The sequence below is a fragment of the Juglans microcarpa x Juglans regia genome, chromosome 7D, assembly GCF_004785595.1.
Source record: "Juglans microcarpa x Juglans regia isolate MS1-56 chromosome 7D, Jm3101_v1.0, whole genome shotgun sequence".
Taxonomy (NCBI): domain Eukaryota; kingdom Viridiplantae; phylum Streptophyta; class Magnoliopsida; order Fagales; family Juglandaceae; genus Juglans; species Juglans microcarpa x Juglans regia.
This window is the reverse complement of record NC_054606.1, coordinates 11,934,932-11,954,908: the sequence shown is the minus strand read 5'-3', so window position 1 is coordinate 11,954,908 and position 19,977 is coordinate 11,934,932. Positions and strand designations below refer to the sequence as shown.

Here is a 19,977-nt window from a genome sequence, read left to right as displayed (position 1 = left end):
ACATGTGTTTTATACTACATGTGCTTATTCAACCAAATGAGTAAGTGAGTAAATGGTTCTCTTCTTTCTCACTGTGTGAGTCTCATATTTTTAAGTGTTCTTTATTTACTTTTGACTATGTCATGAAATGGAGATTGTGATGTCTACTACTTTGGCATGCTATCTATGGCCATGATTGATACGGTTTAAAGATGTACTGTTGGGAAAGTGGTTCGACCAAAGTTAAATGACATGAGAGCAAATGGAAGACTCTTGGATATCGTATCTTCGATAGTGTTTGTCGACGTCGAACTATGCCATTACACATTGGTAGCGACTAAGGTTGTGAATCCATTGAAATGATTTGGAGGTAGTCAAGCATTTTTCTGATTTTTTTTTTGAACTCAAGAGGGTTTAGAAATGTTTGAGCTGATGCGATAAAATGAGTCTAGAACATGACAAGACACTTTAGAGATGTTACTATGCTAGTTTTCTCAGGGAGAAATTTGGTGTAAGTATCTCACATTTCTTTTTACAAATGTGCTTGATGGTCGCACGTCTTTTTTATTTGTATGAACAAGATTAAGAACATGAAATAGATGCAGACCTAGGGTCATGCCTACTGTGTGTGAGTGAGAGATGTTAGATGGAGGGGCACCCATGTGGGACTGATCCCCTCCTCTTCTGCTGGTTGCGTTACTGCCATTTAAATGGCAAATTGAAGGTTGACCTTTAAGGCCAGCTGCGTTGGCTTTTTGAATCATTTGAAACACAAAGATTTCTCTCTTTTTGTTCTCTCTTGAAATAGTATTTAGGTTGTGAATTTATTGAGTGTCACTCTAATTTACACTATGTAGTATAGTTCGCCACTAAGAGGATATGCTTGAGATTTGCTAGACTAGATAAACTTGTGGAGCAACTTAGTAAGCTGTGTTGATGTATTTTCCTTTGTGCTTTCTTACATAAATATAAATATTTTTCAATTTTAAATTTTCAATTTCTTCATCTAATCATTACCTAATCATTATAACTTTCCAAAACTTTTAAACAAAGCAAAAAAAAAAAAACTTTTTCAAATTTCAAAATGAAAATAATAATTTCATTTTCTAAAATTCTATAAATCTTCATAATTTTTCGAATATAATTTTATTTTTCAAAAAACATTTTAATTTTATAATTTTTTATTCAACTTTTTCTTTCTCATTTTTTAAAATTCTATAAATCGTTATAATTTAAACTATTTTACTACTACTCACAAAAATTTTTACTACTATTTATAAATTTAGTATCTCATTTCAATTTCTAAACATCCCTAGTTGTAAGATATGTACAAATATATTACTACTACCCAATATCATTACACCCTATTGAAATGACATAATTCAACCTTTTACATTTTTATCTTTTTATTTTTGAAATTGAGATGAGTTTTGTTAAATAGCATCAATAAAGTAATAATACACGTAGAATCCTTTTAACTGTAAAAAAATTGTAATAGGTTAAGTAAAAGAGTTTTGTTCCTCATAATTAGGGTTGGTTTGGTTACACAAAATTAAATTATTTCATCTTATTTTATCTCATATAATTATTATATTTTTTTCAAACTCTCAAACAAAATATAATAAATAATTTAATTTTTTTAAATTTTAAAATAAAAATAATATTATAATAATATTTTATTTAACTATTAATAAAACATCTTATCTAATTTTATCTAAACTAGCTAACAGAATAAGACAAGTGTAACATCAATGCAATAGTGCAATACCATCCATGTGGTAGATATTGGTAGGCTTAATTGTCACGTTAACCACGATTGATTTGATTATTTGTCATATTACTGGCTAAAATTGGTCAAATATTCTCACAATACAATAGATTCAGGATATCGTATGAATTAAAATTGATGCTTAACATAAATAATTTTAATTATATATAAGATCATTGAAATATCACGTCATCCATATTTTGAGATTACTTGGCTTCGTTTGTTTTTGTAAATAAAATGAGATAAAATAAGATGAATTGAAATTAAAGTTAAAAAGTTGAATAAAATATTATTAAAATATATATTTTAATATTATTTTTGTTCTGAAATTTAAAAGAGTTAAATTATTTATTTTATTTTATATTAAAAATTAAAAAAATATAATAATTAGATAAAATAGAATGAAATATTTTTTAAAAACAAACGAAACTTAAAAAACTTTCTATAATTTATTCAATCTAACGTGTAATTGAATTGGATATTGATCGTTCTAAAGAAAACACTGTAAAGTTACACAAAAGAAGTCCACGTCAAAATTATAAGGACATTAGCTAGCTAGCTACCTAGATTTTAAATAGAAAGAGATATCGCTTCTTTCTAAATTAACGGGAAAATATAGGAAAAAACAAAACCTTTTTAATGCTCCATGAAATTGTTTCTAACTTTCTTATATAACTTCTCGTATAAGATCAAAATCAGTTGAAAACGTGAAAGTGCTTGGAATTTTTCAGGAATTGGTGCATAGGCAAAAATTCTATTTCTAGAAATAAGCATTTTTTTTATATATGAAAAAAAGTTATCATTTAGATATATCAAAATTATTATTTTGGATGGAGCACTCGGATGGTAGTTGTTGAGGAATAATCAATTCTCTCTTATAGAATCAATTTTATGAGATGAGTTAGACCTATAAATTTTTTAATGATATCAGAACCTGTCATAGGACGAATATGGGCCTATACTAATTATCCCGTGACAATGATCAAGAAAAATACTGACCTACACATGAAGGAGAGTGTTGAGGAATAGTTTGACATTGCCTATATACAATTGAGCATGTTTATAAAGAATAAATAATTTTCTCTTATAAAATAATTTTTATGAGATGAGGTAGGCCATAAATTTTTTCAATAGTGATATCAATCTATCCACTCGGTAATTGAATGAGGACGGTCAGAAATATATGGACGGAGGCGAGATGCTAGGTCAATTTAGCCACCCCGTGCAGACGAGTACAAGGTGCGAGAGGGGTGGGCCAGCTGGCTACCCGGGCCCTATAGGACGTATATCACTCCTACGTTTTTTTTTTTTTTTTTTTTTTTTTTTTTTTTTTTTATAGCAATAGATCTCACTCCATTCATTGAAGAATGATATATAAAGTTGACTTAAAACAACAAGTCAATTACAAACGTTAGTAGTATCCCAGTACACTTTTATGACTGACATAGTCTAGTCCAAATGGCTAATCTCTAAAGACCGAAGTCTAAGATATAGCACAACTCTATCCACGACAGAGTTTGCAGTAACCAAATAACAAAACTCCATACCCGACTAGATGGAGTATGGAGAAACCAACCCCAACCTCACCGCCTAAGCAGATGAGGGACAACACCCTTCAGACCTAAGTCTGAAGAGACAACATTTTTAGAGTTTTTGTTTTCTTGAAAGTAAAGACAGGACATAAATAAACTACATAGAGAAAATACTGTAAAAAAAGAAGAACAGTGCACAAAAAGGATGCAGAAGGGAAAACCGACGGTCGATCTTGGAAGATCCAGAGTCGCCGGCTCGGGAGTAGCCGCTCGTTGCAACGGCAAAGAGCTCCTTGGAGGCGCGTGAGGGACACGTGCCGACGAGCTCCAGAATTTTCATCCCGCGCGTGCGGGCCACGCTCCACTCCGGTTGATGCCATATTTGGTGGACATGTAGATCAGCGGCTGGGCAACCTTCTGGTAGGGCCCGTGTTAGTTATTGGGTATTGAAAGGTCACGATCGGCAATTCTCCCATTATTTGGTCTGAAAAAACAAAGAACAAAAATTAGATACTACACAAGAAGAAAACAGAAAGAGAGAGGGAAGGAGTAAGGGGGGAAGGAGCCTAAGCTCTCACCCCCTCAAGCTGGTCTGAAGTTTGCGGGGTAGTTTGGAGAGAAGCGGAAGGAAAGAAGAGAGAAGCGAGCGGCCTAGATCGCACCTGATTGTTAGTTTGTATATCACTCCTACATTAAACAACAGAAAGTGTTTTTCCAAAATTACTTTTAAAAAAATCAATTATTTTCATATAAGATATTTATACTAAAATCATTTTTTTTTTCCCTGGAAAGAAACGGATAGCTTAATACGAATAGAATTTTTAAATAATAAAACTCGGACCACGAAACGAAAATAGGAGTCAAGAAAGTAGGGGTGATACCCGCCCCCTACGGGGCGGGGCCACCCCTCCCCCGCCCCCCGCCCCCGCATATGCGGGGGTGGGGAATTTCTCCCCGGACCCCGCCCCGCATGGCGGGGGCGGGGTCCCCCGTCCGTTGGGCCGGGGTGCGGGGGTGGACCCCCACCCGTCCGCACCCCCCGCCCCATACTGGGCCTTCGGCCCAGTACATTTTTCTGGGCCCTAATTGGCCCAGAATCTGTTTTTAGGCCACTTTGGGCCCAGAATTCGTTTTTGGGCCATTTGAGCCCATTATTTAGATTAAAAAGTATATATATTTAAAAACAGGAAAAAAATATATATATATAAGGAATATATAGAATCATACATTGAACTATTACGTTATTAACTAATTAAGTAGTAATCATCACTAAGGCAGTAAGGCACTATGCTAAAATATTTTGTTCACAATTATACAAATTAAGAGAAGTAATAAACTATTACACTATTACAAACTCCTCTAAAAGAAATAAATATTACAAATTATACAATTAACTATTGTAGCAACATTACAATCAATGTTAAATGAATAAAATCATAATTTTTCAATTTGATCAATTTGATTTTGGGGTGGAGCCGTAGCGGTGAGTTCACTGAGTGGTGAGTTATGTCGATTGCTGTGAGACTGAAAATCAAGATCATAAAAGTCAATAAGTTATAAAACCTGAAATATTAATAAGTTAAAAATAAAACAAATTAGAATTAAAAAGTTATAAAGATGAAACAAAATTTTAAATGCAAAAAACAATTATGGAAGAAATTGTGCAAACCATGACAATGGTGGGTCCAATACAAAGTCATACTGCATCGGAGGTAGCCGTAGACGTCGTCTCATGTATCACTATAAATATTAAATTTGAAATCAAATTAATGAATACCAATTAAATGAAAATAAATAAATTAAAATAAGAAATTATAAAATGAAATTAAAATAAATACCAGATCCAAACTGATCATCACTATCCTCCTCGACGTCGGCCTTCTCATACTCAAGAACATCCGGAACATGAATTGGAGTTCCCTTGATCCAATTCTGCGTGCAAATCAAAGCCTCCACAGTGGCAGGAGCTAATGAACTCCGAAATGAATCTAATACACGTCCTCCCGTGCTAAAGGCTGACTCTGAGGCTACTGTGCTAACAGGGATGGCCAAAAGTGTGCGGGCTATCTCTCCAAGGATGGGATACTTCACGGCATTCACCTTCCACCAACTTAATATATCAAAATCTCGGGAAAATGGTAGAATCTCTGCTGCTAAGTATCTGTCTATCTCTGACTGAGCCTCTATAGAACTCCGAAGGAAGGGGGTCTGCTCATACCTCTCACCCCACTCCAATCTACGTCTTTTCCCAACCTCGACTTCAGGAAACTGTGAGCTTGAGGCTGAGGGGGTAGGTGTAGGTGCCGCAATATTACCACCCCGCAGGGTGGAAAACTCATCAAATAATCTAGTAAGGGTTTCCCGAACCCTTGCTGCAATAAGCTCTGCCCATACTTGCCCGTACGCAAGGCCCAATCCAAATATCATGCCATCCAACTTATACCTCGGGTCAAAGACGACAGCTACATATAACAAAATATTAGCCTTCGTTAAATCTCCCCAATACTTGTCGTACTTTGTCCTCATAATCAATGACATCTCCCGCATTCTAATGTGACCACCCGCGACCATGTCATCTAATTCTTCTTTTACCCTACATATTTGCTGACATACAATATTGGATGTAGGGTACAAAGTTCCAGATAGCCTCATGGTGACATCGTAAAAAAGCCTCAAAAACTCTACAAAATTAGTTACAATTTCCCAATCATCCTCTACGGGTTTCCCCAATCCCCCGTGATCATCAAAATATTTAACATATTGGATGTCTTCGTCACCCAATAATGTAAATGCCAGCTTATATTCTTGGGCCGCCTCCAACATCAGAAATGTTGAGTTCCATCGTGTAGGCATATCAGTACAAAGGCCCCTCTTAGATGTTAGGCCCGCAGATCTCGCAGCAACCTTGAATTTGTCCAACCTCGAAGGAGAAGATCTCACCCATCTCACAGCAGTCCTAACCCGAGCAATCGAGTCATGAAGATCTCTCAAACCATCAGTGACAATCAGATTCAGAATATGTGCCGCACATCTCACATGCAGACACTCACCACCCATGAGTGTCTTATTTGCCTCTCTAAGATAGGTCTTTAGATGTCCCAATGCAACATCGTTAGACGAGGCATTATCGACTGTGACTGTAACCACTCGGGTCAACCCCCACTCCTTTATTGCGGCCTCCAAGGCCTTTCCAATTGTCTCACCCTTATGATCGGTGATTTTACAAAATTTTATAATTTTCTTTTGCAATGTCCAATGACAATCAATAAAATGCACAGTCAAAGACATATAATTAAAATTTTGGATCGATGTCCAAGTGTCAGTGGTGAGACAAACAAATTGATCCGCCAATTGACCCCTCAACTTCTCCTTTTCAATGTAATAATGTTTTTTTACATCCTTTGCCACCGTGTGGCGAGAAGGAATGTTAAACCTTGGTTCCAAGTAGCGAGAATACGCTTGGAACCCTTTCCCATCAACAATTTGAAAAGGTAGCTCGTCCATTATGACCATACGAGCTAGGTGTCTTCTACACTCATCGGGATCATACTTAGTATACCCCTTCAAAGTTGCACCCCCACTAGTCTCATCCGCCATTTTTTTAAGTCCAATTTCTAGCCTAGATTGGCTTTTGTCTTGTAATGATCTTAATATTGGACTTTTTTTGCATTGCTCTTCTAAGTGCACCTTTAATTGTGAGGTGCCATGTTTCCTATAGTGACATCCATAAATTTTTCCACAATAGTTACACTTGGCTTGGGGGTTACTTGAGTCACCACCCTCTAGTTTGGTGAAATGACTCCAAACTATTGAAGCAGGTTTCTTGTTGGGCTTGGGGGTGGGGCAAGGTGCCGTAGGGCTAGGGGTAGGGGTTTGACTAGGAGGGGTAGGTGTAGGTGTAGGGGTAGGGGTAGGGGTGCCCTCGGCCTGGAAAGGAGAGCTCGCACTAGAATCTGCTGGCATATCCATAACTCAAGCAAACAACAAATCTGAAATTATAGAAAACATAGCAAATATATAATGAACATAAAAAAAATTAGAATAAAAAATTATAATTATATATATAATTCATCAAACAATTGTAAAAAATTTAAAGTCATAAATTTTAGGTATTAAAAAGACACATTAATTATTCAAGTTATAAAAAGACTTATAGTGGTTTTAGTTATTTATATATATATATATATTTATAACTTGAAAGACTATAAGGCATAAGCATAGCAACTATATAAATTATAATGAACATAAAAAAAAAAAAAGTAGAATAAAAAAAAGTACCACTTGACATTCATAATTTCATATATATATATATATATATATATATATATATTTCATCTTAATTCATTATATTGAATTTCGAAATACCCTAGTGCATTCTTTTTTTTTTTTTTTTGTTCAATTTGGTAGGGAACATCAAATTCTGTTTTTAAACCCCTAAATTAATTTTTTAAACCCCTAATGCATAGCAATTTTAAAGATTAAACCCCTAAATTAATTTAGGGGTTTGAAAGATTAAAACCCCTAAATTAATTTAGGGTTTCGGATTGGGCTATTTAGGGAATTTCGAAACCCTAAATTAATTTAGGGGTTTCAAAGATTAAAACCCCTAAATTAATTTAGGGTATTTCGAAACCCTAAATTAATTTAGGGGTTTCAAAGATTAAAACCCCTAAATTAATTTAGGGTTTCGGATTGGGCTATTTAGGGAATTTCGAAACCCTAAATTAATTTAGGGGTTTCAAAGATTAAAACCCCTAAATTAATTTAGGGTATTTCGAAACCCTAAATTAATTTAGGGGTTTGAAAGATTAAAACCCCTAAATTAATTTAGGGTTTCGGATTGGGCTATTTAGGGAATTTCGAAACCCTAAATTAATTTAGGGGTTTCAAAGATTAAAACCCCTAAATTAATTTAGGGTATTTCGAAACCCTAAATTAATTTAGGGGTTTCAAAGATTAAAACCCCTAAATTAATTTAGGGTTTCGGATTGGGCTATTTAGGGAATTTCGAAACCCTAAATTAATTTAGGGGTTTCAAAGATTAAAACCCCTAAATTAATTTAGGGTATTTCGAAACCCTAAATTAATTTAGGGGTTTCAAAGATTAAAACCCCTAAATTAATTTAGGGTTTCGGATTGGGCTATTTAGGGAATTTCGAAACCCTAAATTAATTTTGGGGTTTCAAAGATTAAAACCCCTAAATTAATTTAGGGTATTTCGAAACCCTAAATTAATTTAGGGGTTTCAAAGATTAAAACCCCTAAATTAATTTAGGGTTTCGGATTGGGCTATTTAGGGAATTTCGAAACCCTAAATTAATTTAGGGGTTTCAAAGATTAAAACCCCTAAATTAATTTAGGGTATTTCGAAACCCTAAATTAATTTAGGGGTTTCAAAGATTAAAACCCCTAAATTAATTTAGGGTTTCGGATTGGAGCCCTAGACACAATAATATTGAAATTCAGTGATTTACAGTTTTACACACATTATATAATGCAAAAAAAAAAAAAAAAATCACAGCACACAATTCACGGGTCACATTCAAAATTTCAAAGATCAAACCACATGCACAATCTAAACTCCACAGCACACAATTCACAAAATCCCATCCTCCATCTCCAATAAACCCCATCCTTCCTCCAATCTCCATTAAATATGTAAATAAAAAAAAAATTGATTTAAAAATTTGGGTTTCTTACGACTTACCTTCGGAGATGAAGAGAGAGGAACCGGAGAGAGAGAGAGGTGATGGACCGGGCGGCGGCTCACGGCTGCGAGAAGTAACTCAGAGAGAGAGAGAGGCGAGAGCGAGCTGCGCCGCTGCGAGCGAGAGTGAGAGCCGAGAGGTGAGAACTGAGATGCGAAGTAGACGTCGTCTGCGTAAGGGACCAAGGGTTTCGGTTTTAATTTTAAACCCAGGCATGAAACGACGTCGTTTCATGCCTGGGTTTTTTTTTTTTTTTTTTTTTTAAATATATGTAAATAACGTATAATATATAATATAATTATATATAATTATAATTATATATATAATAATATCAGCGGGGCGGGGCGGGTTATATCCGGGGCGGGGGTCACCCCAGCCCGCCCCCGCCCCCGGATGTTGCCCCAGATGCGGGCGGGTGGCCCCGCCGCCCGCATCTGACGGGCGGGGTGATCCGCCCCGCCTAACGGAGGCGGGGCGAAAGCGGGTCGGGGCAGCGGGGGCGGGGCCCCGCTGCCCACCCCTACAAGAAAGGTGGTGGGAAAGAGGTCAGGTTCCAATTCGACCAACAAGGAGGGCCATAGCAAACTAGAGGTCCTTTAGTGGCATACGACTCTCCTTCTCTCGCTCACTACTACTCCACCTCCATGGCCGTCGTCGGCGTCCTCGCTCTACAGGGATCTTTTAACGAACATATCGCAGGCATATTCTCTCTCTCGCTCGCTCGCTCGCTCTCTTTCTCATGCTTATACGTGTTCTTGATGAGCAAAATCTCTTTCGTTTATTGTGGCAGCGCTGAGAAGGCTCGGGGTCAAAGGCGTGGAGATAAGGAAGCCCGAGCAACTAGACAGCGTAGCTTCCCTTATCATTCCTGGAGGAGAGAGCACCACCATGGCTAAGCTCGCTCAGTACCACAACCTGGTCCTCTCTCTTTCTATCTACACAATATTCTTTTCCCTTTGTCTCATATTAATTGATTACGTTTTCGTAGGAAATTATACATAGAGGGTGACTCGACGAAAGCGCATGAAACAAAAGAAAAAAGACATTTTGCTAACGTAAAACCTATTCCCTTTTTGTGACTTTTGCTAAAACCTTTCTGCTTTATTACATTATAGCGTAATAATATATAAATGACAAAATGGTCATTGGATGGATTTGCTTTGTTTTGTTAAAAAATATGCAATAACGTAGTGAACTAAGCGACTAAAAAAAAAAAAAACGAATATTCGGTTTCATCTTCTTTTGTTTTGTCAGGTCCCTAATAATTTTGAAATGTTGGGATTTGTAGTAGGTCATATAATGTTTTCAGATTCTTATATGTTCTTCACAATTATCTAATTTATTGATTTTTAATTTACCAATAGTTTCCTGCTCTGCGTGAGTTTGTTACAATGGGGAAGCCTGTTTGGGGGACCTGTGCAGGGCTTATATTCTTGGCAAACAAAGCTACCGGTGGGTTTTCCATCCTTTGTTCCCTTAAAATAAGTCTGTGTTAATTTTATGCATTTAACCTTGTTTTTTTTTTCCCCAATAAACACGCATATCTTTTCAGGGCAGAAAAGAGGTGGGCAGGAACTAATTGGGGGCCTAGATTGTACTGTAAATAGAAATTTCTTTGGTAGTCAGGTAATTCTCTGCACTATTCTCTCAAGTGAATTATGTTGTACCGAGATAGTAATGCAATGAAGAGAAAACATGTTGCATTTGTGGAGTAAAGATCCGTAAATCTGATATAAAGAGACGGTAAGCATGTTTGTGAGTTTGGATATGAGTAGACATACTTCTGTTTGGGTTATGGGAAGTGAATTGTTTGTTTCTCATAGCATCTCATCTTCAAAATTGTTGCTATGGGACCATTAAAAAGCGTGGCATCCGTAGGAAAAAATTATTGTAACATCAGGTTTTGGAATCTCATTGAGCCTTGCAATTATAATTTTATATATTTTTTAAGATATCTTCTATAGTGCTTTTGATTTTAAGGCCATTTTGCTTCAATAACAAGTCTCATAATAGCTAAATAGGTTAATAGTTTTTATTTTCTTATATTTGTGAGCTTTTAGAGTCGAAGACTTTTTTTAATTTTAAATTTCTGTACTTTCTGGTTGAAGATCTAGTTGTGGACTTTAGGTTTTATTTCATTCATAGGTAAATATTCTTTAATTTTTTGGGTTTTTGTATGTATCTATGGTCCAATCCAATTGAGTATATTTTATAATTTGAAACAAGAATTCTGGTATTAATTATTGAAGTTAGTATAAATGTTATTTTAGTCAAATAATTGAGAGCTGAACAATAATAATCAAGTGCTTTGATTTATGGAAGACTTGTTCTTTTCTCTCAATTACTTTTTAGATTGCCATCTACCCATCCGTCCATGATTTCTTCTTTTCAATCCCATACCATATCCCTTCTTTCACACCTTATGAATCTGTTAAACTCTACATCTTCTCAATCTTTTTGAAATCAAGTAACTCTTGCAAACCTACCTTTTTTTTTTTTTTTTTATTGGCACCAGGTGTCCGAGAACAACGTCCCGATTAATTTCAGGGGTGCACAGGCTCACGGCATGGAGTTTCCTACAAGTGCACCTTGTGGAATTCAAAGGGAAAATTCCCCAGTCCGATGGCTCCTAGAGATTGTTTGCACCCAAGGGGATTTGAACCTTATACCTGGGGGGAGCATACTCCCAAGCCCAAGGCCTTTACCACTTGAGCCAACCCCTAGGGGTTCTTCCAAACCTACCTTAAAATCTTACTTTCTTACCAGAGAATACTGTGCAAGCTGTCTGCTTCAAAAAATAGCATTCTTCACCTTTAGCATTATCCTTTCCAACCTAATTCTTTATACAAGCACCAATGACATTGTTTGATAGATCCTAGACCTAAACCCTCAACTATCTGGCCTAAAGGTCATCGCTAAACACATAAAAAGATTTCTCAAAGTCTCTTCTATGTAAATTTGTTATCTGAACGAAGCAAAGATCCTACTAGAAGATTCTTGCTGTATCTTTTCTAGTCCATCACAATGCTGACTTGCATGGATTTGTTGCCACGTTTAATACTTTCAAGATTTTGAAACCTGTGAAGAATATTTTGCATAAATTAAAGGTGAAGTAAAACCCTTCCGTTACCCTGAAATCTTTAAACTCTAATTTGGAGGAGATTAGAACTTTTATGGAGGTACTTTAGGTTGTTATATTTGGTAAGAAGCCTAGGGCTATTGCTACTAGTCAAGATTTGTGATCCTCAAGGATTGGTCAGTACAACCTAATGCTTCAAATGCCTCAGTTCTTTTATTTCGATTTCCCCATCCTATAATCTTTTTAGCTGGTTGCATAGTTTGGAAAGCTTTTTTTGATGGTATAGTCTGATTGGAGATTAAAAAAACACTACTTTGTGGAAGTTAAACTAAGAGGACACTTAGTATTTTGTGGTTAAGCGTCATATTATGCAGCTATTAAATCTAGGAAGATGTGAAAGTGGCAATGACTCATTGCCTTGTCTAAGAGTATAAATTCAATAATTAAATTAATCTCTCCCATCAATTTAAGCTTTTTCGGCAATTGGTGATTTATCATGCTATCAAAGTAAAGCCCCTGAGTTTAAACTATGACTCTACACTTCACCACTTCTTGAGATTTCAATGAGATGGGCCCACATCTTGAGATTTTGATCCACACCTGAAGAGAAGGGTTGGAATAAAAATTAAATAATAATTCACATTTTCCCTTCAACTTAAGCTTTTGATACAATTAGTGATTTAACATCTTGTACTATGTAATTACAATCAATGACACACTTGCTATTCACATAGTTGGTGCCACACAGTTGGTGCAAGGAAGTTATTATGTTGACTTTGTATGGCAAGAATTTTTATAATTCAGTCATGAGATTGTGATTTCCTTTGAATTGAGAGGTCATGATTTCTATAGTATTGCCAATGACTGAAGTTTTATATTCCTTCTATTTTGGCTGCAAGAAGACTTTATACCATGGCTAATGCAATTCAGGTTGCATGCTAAATGGTAGATTGGAGTAAGTAATATTCGTAGGGAGAGAACAGTTTTGGATGCTAGTTGGGGCAAATAAGTCGACAAGCCACGCACTAAGGCTACGTTTGTTGAGATGAGGTGTGAAATTCTCAAAACTTCTCACAATTTCCTTTCCAAACATTACTCAAACACAAAACACTTTTTAATTTCAAATTTTCAACCTTTTCATCTAATCATTATCTAGTCATTACAATTTTTACAAACTTCAAAACAAAACACAAAAATCAATACAACTTTTTCAAACTTTAAAACAAAAATTAAACCATTTTTCTCTCCTTTCCTTTACCAGAATCTAATAAAACATCTTAACTCAAACAAATTCTCTATTATTCACAGACCATTTCACTATTATTCACAGAATTCTGAGATACTCCAAGTGTCCAAACAAGCCCTAATTCTTATGCTTCAAACAAGAATACTTGTCTTATTATTTCTTTAATTGTTATAAATAATAGTTATTTTTCATCCCAAGGAAGTAGTGGTTCTAGTTCTGAAAGTGTCATACTTTGGCCATATGTATTTTCAATCCTTCAAAATCAGTTTCTATGCTAGAAAAAGTGAAGTCCTAAAGAAGTCCAAAGGTAATTAAGGAGTGAGACCAATAAGAACTTGAAGAAGACCTTTGTGAGTCCCTTGATTCTAAATTGAAAATGAACTTTGACAATCTCGATCTAGATGATAAGGGTATGATTAATGTCATTCACCCACTTTATAGGGTCACTAAGATGTTCATGGGAATAGAGATCGCCACTATTGACGGAAAGTTTTGAAGCTTGAGTTGATTGTAGGGACAAATATGTTCTTTGGTAATTGAAGAAATTTATGGGCCTAACTCATCTTATAAAACCGGTTCTATAAGATAAAATTGTTCATTTTTTATAAACATGTCCAAGACCTTGCCCACAGGCAATGTGAGATTATTTTTCAACACCCTCCCTCACGTGCAAGTATTTTTTTCTGGTCCTTGTCACGGGGTAAATAGTGTGGGCTCTCATTCGTCCTGTGGCAAGCTCTGATACCATGAAGAAATTCATGGTTCTAACTCATCTCATAAAACTGGTTCTATAAGAGAGAATTGTTCATTCGTTATAAACATGCCCAAAGACCTTGCAATGTAAGATTATTTCTCAACAGTAATTGATATTTGGAGTTGCTGTAATGCAATATTTATGCGGTGGAGAATTTGGGTTTGGAAGAAGATTCCCATTCTACAGCCTTATCATGTGGTATGGCTTACTAACACGTGCTAAAGACTTGCCAACATTGAAGCTGAAGAAGAGTTCCTTAATCCTAAAATTGTATTTTGAATGCCATTTTTGGGAGGAAGAGAAATTTTGCAACATTGGACATATAGGGAAGGAACATCTGGTTTTTGTCACCTTGTGGTTGAGTGATCTGTTTCCAATTATGGTGCAAGGAAGCTGGCTGTGTACACAAGAGACAATTAACTTAGTAATGACTGGCCTGCTCTAGTGGCGCCTTCAATTTGAAAAGTAGTTTTCATTGTCATGATTTGCCATAGGTGGTTAGAAAGAGATTAACTAAGCATTCTTTGTTTAATACAAGAATGCAGAGAGCATTGAAAGAGCTGTCTTATTTCTTTTTAGATACCTAATAGTTAATAATGGTTTTTCTCTGCTGTAGGGATTTATGAAGACCTTTCATTGTGGATTTATATTATTTAGTTTATGTTTTCCTTAGTGTTTGTTGTTTTAATCATTTATAAATAAAAAGCTATATAATGTATGGAATCAAACACCTTAAATGTTTGTTGTTAATAGAATTACTTTTAAAAGTCCTGCTTATGGGGTACTGACTTGAAAACCCTATGTACTCACATGAGTCAATTTATTATCACTATCCACTGATGGGGTTTCTCAGCCATGCTTGTTAATCTTAAAGAAATTCTTGTTTGTTCAGATTCAAAGCTTTGAGGCAGAGCTGTCGGTACCTGAACTTGCTTCTAAAGAAGGTGGTCCGGAGACATTTCGTGGAGTATTCATCCGTGCTCCCGCAATCCTTGAAGTTGGGCCGGAAGTTCAAGTGCTGGCTGAATGTCCTGTCCCATCAAACAAGGTGTTGGCTTCAAGATCTGAGGTTGAAGACCAAGAGGTTTGTTATATGTTCCTTGCCATAATGACCTTTTGACTGGCAATACTTTGAAAGCAAACTTCCTTCTGCTATTCAATTTATACACTAAGTATATTTTATTCGTCTTAAAAAAATTGTCCGGCTATACACTGTTCGCTGCACAGTAAAATATAAGCATGCATCGCATGCTTATTTCCTGTTGCAGGAATTGGCACACTTTTCTCCATTTTCAAAACAAACCATAGCACAAACGTTAAATCATACTACAAAAGTGGGATTGACTTCCACCGTTTGTGGATAGAGTAAACAATATTAGTAGTGACGGCTCATAGATCTCACATTAGATAATGAAGCCATTAGGCACAGTTTCACTAATTTTTCCCCGATGAACTGGTATGGCATAATGATTTTGTAGCCCATTAATGCAGTCACATTGAAAGGGATCATATTAATTTAATTAATCAACTTTTGATGGTATTTACTATATACATAATCATTATGCATACCCTATTTCAGGAGAAATTGTCTGAAAAGAAAGTGATTGTAGCTGTAAGGCAGGGAAACTTGCTAGGGACTGCCTTCCATCCTGAATTGACAGCAGATACTCGATGGTATATATATTTTTCCATCACCCATGTGTTAGGAAATTTTTTATAGTATTATGTGGGGGATCTAAAAAATTGCCTTTGCAGGCATAGTTACTTTTTGAAGATGTCAAGCGGTGTCACAGAAGGGGCCTCAAGTAGCATTGTTGCTGTTGGGGGAGAGGATTTAAGTTTAAGCCGGCAGCCAACCATCGACCTTCCCATATTTCAATAGTTCCAGGCAGAAACTAATAATTATCTCTACCTTATGTTTTTTTCCCTTAGTTTGCTTTCGATTTCACATTGAGCAAGTATTCTTTATGGTTGGTTTAGCTCCATAGTAGATAGACATCTTGTTCTCCCCCATATGGGTGTATTTAATATTCGACATCACTTGCATATGGGGAACCTTTAAATTTTTGTCCAAGTAATTGTATTTCTGTCATTTGGATCTTCAATGGTAAAAAGTGACCGTGGGGGGGATTTGCCTTCAAGTTAGGTCACCAGCGTGTTTCTTCAAATGCTGCAAAGATTCTCTCATTTAGGATTTAACAGGTCATGTGTAGTAATTATCTCAAGCACTTTGTTTTGATCGTGTTCTCAGTTAATATGCTAATTCCTATATGATGAACACTGCCAATAATAATGGCAACAACTACTAGGCCTATTTTGAGAATTATGAAGTGAAGTTCTGTTATTTACATGTCAATATTTGTGGGACATGTCTTTTTACCACAACTAGTCCTTTCTTTGAGAACTATGATTTTGTTCATACGACATGAAAACATGTTTATTGCCCCCCAAAGACCTGGGATGATGTTGGGGTTGAGAGAGAGAGGGAGAGGGAGAGGGAGGGGGAGGTATAGGTTCGTTTTTAAAATATTATTGGACTCCAAATTCCTACTCTGATTCTGATCCGAGTTTTCTAATCGAATCGGAGTCGAGATAAATTAAATCAGAGATCGGAATTTTTATACAGCCCTATCAAAAACCCCCATAATACACCGCATGCATTGCATGGTAAACAAGAAAACTCGGAATCCAAATGATTTTGTTTGAATGAGTAAAGGCATAAATTCCTTCCAGTCATTCAATGTTTTTGTGCAAAGAAAACAGAAGAAAAAATTCTCATAAACCAGGTAAATTTGATTAGGACAAGATGCATGGGATCGATCCAAGGCATTAAAGGGCTTTCTATTACTATATACATGAGTTCTGCGTAATCAGTACGTTAGCGGACTGCTTAATTATCTGATACATTTGATCAAGCTTTATGTTTGCTATGGATTTAAGGGTTCCCATCGAGCTCCATGTGCCCTCTCCCTTTCTGCAAATTTTAAGGGCCAGTTCAGGTGTTATCTTTAGTTGAAGGTTACTTCATGTTCATCAAAGCTGTCTTGTGTCTAATTCTGCAAATTTACGTAGGATCCAAGCTATTTTCTCCCACAAAAATTAAAGATTCGTGTCTTCAACAGCGGACGACTTCCTGAATGCTTTAATCTTAATTATAAAACTCCAATAATATGAATGTAGCCTCGTTCATTAACCAACTAATTACCGCTCTGTTTAACCAAGAATATCACCAGAAATTATATAATCCTTTTATCCTCCCAAAGCCTGTAATTACTCAAAGCAATAAAACTAGAAATATTTATATAGAGATCGGTTTCTCAGCTGCTTGTTTAGATGGAGAAGAAACTCCATCCTCCTGACTTAAGGCGAACTCCATGGCCTATTCCTAGCCGAACCCTGAATTGAAAAGCCCCTTTGCACCCGACCCTTTTCATTGCTCATTCCTTCTTCTCTTCCATTATCATTGCAATAGAAAAAGTCTACTGAAGGTGACGAGAAAGAAAAAATCATAGAGATGGATATACGAAAGTTGTGCATTTTCATGATTTTCTTTGTTCTGTTCATCTCCATGGATCCCACCTTTGTTCAGGCTGACGGGAATGACGATGGGAACAACAAGAAGAATAATGGGAACAATGACGACGACGACAACAACAACAACAGTAACAATGGCAATGGGAAAAACAACAACAATAATGGGAACAACAGCAACCAAGAAGATGATCCTACCACAACAGATTACGACGAGTTGGCACCAGCAAAAACGGGACAGGAACGAGCTATGTGCAAAGCGAAGGGGGCATGCAAGTCCAAAACCCTTACGTGTCCATCTCAGTGCCCGGAGAGGAAGCCCAAGAATAACAAGAAGATGAAGAAGGGATGCTTTGTTGACTGCAGTAGCAAGTGTGAAGTCACTTGCAAGTGTAAGCATCGATCCTCTCCCTACTGACTTCTACTACCATTTCTTTTTATCACTTGTAATATTTATGTTTCTTTATTTATGATAAGTATTATTAGATTTCAATTTGTGATTCTATTCGACACGCTGAGAGCTTGGGAATATATTTAAGAGCAGGAGGAATCTGAGGATTTTTTTTTTGGCAGATAGAAAACCCAGCTGCAATGGATATGGCTCTCTCTGCTATGATCCTCGGTTTGTTGGTGGGGATGGTGTGATGTTCTACTTCCATGGAGCGAAGGGAGGAAACTTTGCCATTGTTTCGGATGATAACCTCCAAATCAATGCTCATTTCATTGGAACCCGACCACAAGGAAGGACTCGTGACTTTACATGGGTGCAAGCCCTGGCTGTCATGTTTGACACTCACACCCTTGTTATTGCTGCAAAGAGAGTCACACACTGGGACGATAATGTTGATGCTCTTTCTTTGAGGTGGGATGGCGAGGCTGTCGACATTGCTAACAATGGAGAGGGAGAATGGAGGACTAATGGTGAAGAAAGAGAAGTGGTAGTTGAGAGAACAGATGATGCTAACAGTGCAAGAGTTACAGTTGCTCATCTGGTTGAAATAGACATTAGGGTGACACCAATTGGACAGAACGAAAATAAGGTTCATAACTACCAGATACCAGCAGATGATGCTTTTGCTCACTTGGAGACACAGTTCAGGTTTGCCAAGCTGACAGATTTTGTGGAGGGAGTGTTGGGAAAGACATACACGCCAGACTATGTTAGCCCTGTGAAGATTGGGGTTCCTATGCCAATGATGGGCGGGGAGGACAAGTACCAGACTCCATCCCTCTATTCACCTATTTGCAAAGCTTGCAGGTTTCAGAGGCAACCTGCAATTGGTTCTATGAAGGAAGTTGCTCAGTACTCATGACAATCAAGTTAAATAGACAAATTGGTCTTTGAAAACAAATCTGTAGTTGTCTGCAGGAGACGTTTATCTTGTTAATTTGGGTCTTCGGCTTTGTGTTTGACTGAATACAGAAATAAGGGCTCTAACGCTTGCCCATGGCACTGTCATCTTCATAAATCTGTGATCATTTCATCTTTCAATAAATTCTTTTCAAGTTCTTGGTGATTGAAGTTTTTTTTTTAACCTTTTGGCTAAACTTGGAGAAAACTAATTTTTCTTTTTACCTTAATATATATTTATACATAGTTACAAGAAATTGTGGAATAGTTTATTCAAATAGAACTTTCTGATGAATGAGGATGCCTACAAAATCTTATAATTTTGCTTATTGATGAATGGAGATACTTCTTGTCCAATTAGTTATGATGGCTTGGGGATAAGTACTCTAGAGGAGACAACTGCATGGCTAGATGCATGGACAAAGGAAGATTTGCTAAACTCATGGTTAGATCTCTCTTTCCCCACCATGAAAAATATATTGAAGCTTATTATATTAAGCTTGAATATGATAAATTAACTTCGACCTGTGACTGGCCTTATTTAGATTCAGAGATGAGTTGAGATAGTTTGAGATGAGTTGAATAAAATATTATTAGAATATTATTTTTTAATATTATTATTGTTTTGAGATTTGAAAAAAGTTGAATTGTTTTTTATTTTTTGTGAAAATTTAAGAAAATTGTAATGATGAAATGAGATGAATTAAGATGAATGAAAAATTTTATTCATAAGCCTCTTACACCACACACCATCCTTTTTATTATTTTTTTAATTTTTTTCTCTTACTAAATGTGTGATATATAGATGTGTGAACCTTTGATCTCTCTCCTCTTTTCACTCAAGAAAATACCATCACTCATATATTGACACTCTTTCAGGGGTTCTATTTTTTTTTGGGTAATGCCACAAAGTAATATTTTAATAAGTTCAGCTATTCCTATGCATCCGATCATAGGTCTACGACTAGTTATATATATATATATATATATATATATATATATATATATATATATTAGCTATCTTAAGCC

General features: G+C 36.1%; 2 protein-coding genes across 2 annotated transcripts; both read left to right on the top strand.

Moving 5' to 3' along the window:
- The first annotated feature begins 4,066 nt into the window (after positions 1-4,066).
- On the top strand, positions 4,067-16,207 carry LOC121238384 (probable pyridoxal 5'-phosphate synthase subunit PDX2). The gene is made up of 8 exons (XM_041135235.1): positions 4,067-4,147; positions 9,518-9,686; positions 9,778-9,905; positions 10,352-10,439; positions 10,540-10,613; positions 14,959-15,150; positions 15,646-15,740; positions 15,822-16,207. The coding sequence occupies exons 2-8, from the start codon at positions 9,632-9,634 to the stop codon at positions 15,946-15,948; spliced, it is 759 nt and encodes a 252-aa protein (XP_040991169.1). The 5' UTR covers positions 4,067-4,147; positions 9,518-9,631; the 3' UTR covers positions 15,949-16,207.
- A 1,150-nt stretch (positions 16,208-17,357) lies between these two features.
- Positions 17,358-19,446, top strand: LOC121238383. The gene is made up of 2 exons (XM_041135234.1): positions 17,358-17,989; positions 18,171-19,446. Exons 1-2 carry the CDS (start codon positions 17,581-17,583, stop codon positions 18,908-18,910), a joined length of 1,149 nt encoding a protein of 382 aa, XP_040991168.1. The 5' UTR covers positions 17,358-17,580; the 3' UTR covers positions 18,911-19,446.
- Positions 19,447-19,977: the final 531 nt, after the last annotated feature.

Bases quoted from the DNA above. Each gene is read 5' to 3' on its own strand.
- LOC121238383 (XM_041135234.1), top strand. From the start codon at position 17,581: ATGGATATACGAAAGTTGTGCATTTTCATGATTTTCTTTGTTCTGTTC. The intron at 17,990-18,170 runs GTAAGCATCGAT...TTTTTTTGGCAG, and splicing joins GTGTGAAGTCACTTGCAAGT to ATAGAAAACCCAGCTGCAAT.
- LOC121238384 (XM_041135235.1), top strand. From the start codon at position 9,632: ATGGCCGTCGTCGGCGTCCTCGCTCTACAGGGATCTTTTAACGAACAT. The intron at 10,614-14,958 runs GTAATTCTCTGC...TTGTTTGTTCAG, and splicing joins GAAATTTCTTTGGTAGTCAG to ATTCAAAGCTTTGAGGCAGA. The intron at 15,151-15,645 runs GTTTGTTATATG...ACCCTATTTCAG, and splicing joins CTGAGGTTGAAGACCAAGAG to GAGAAATTGTCTGAAAAGAA.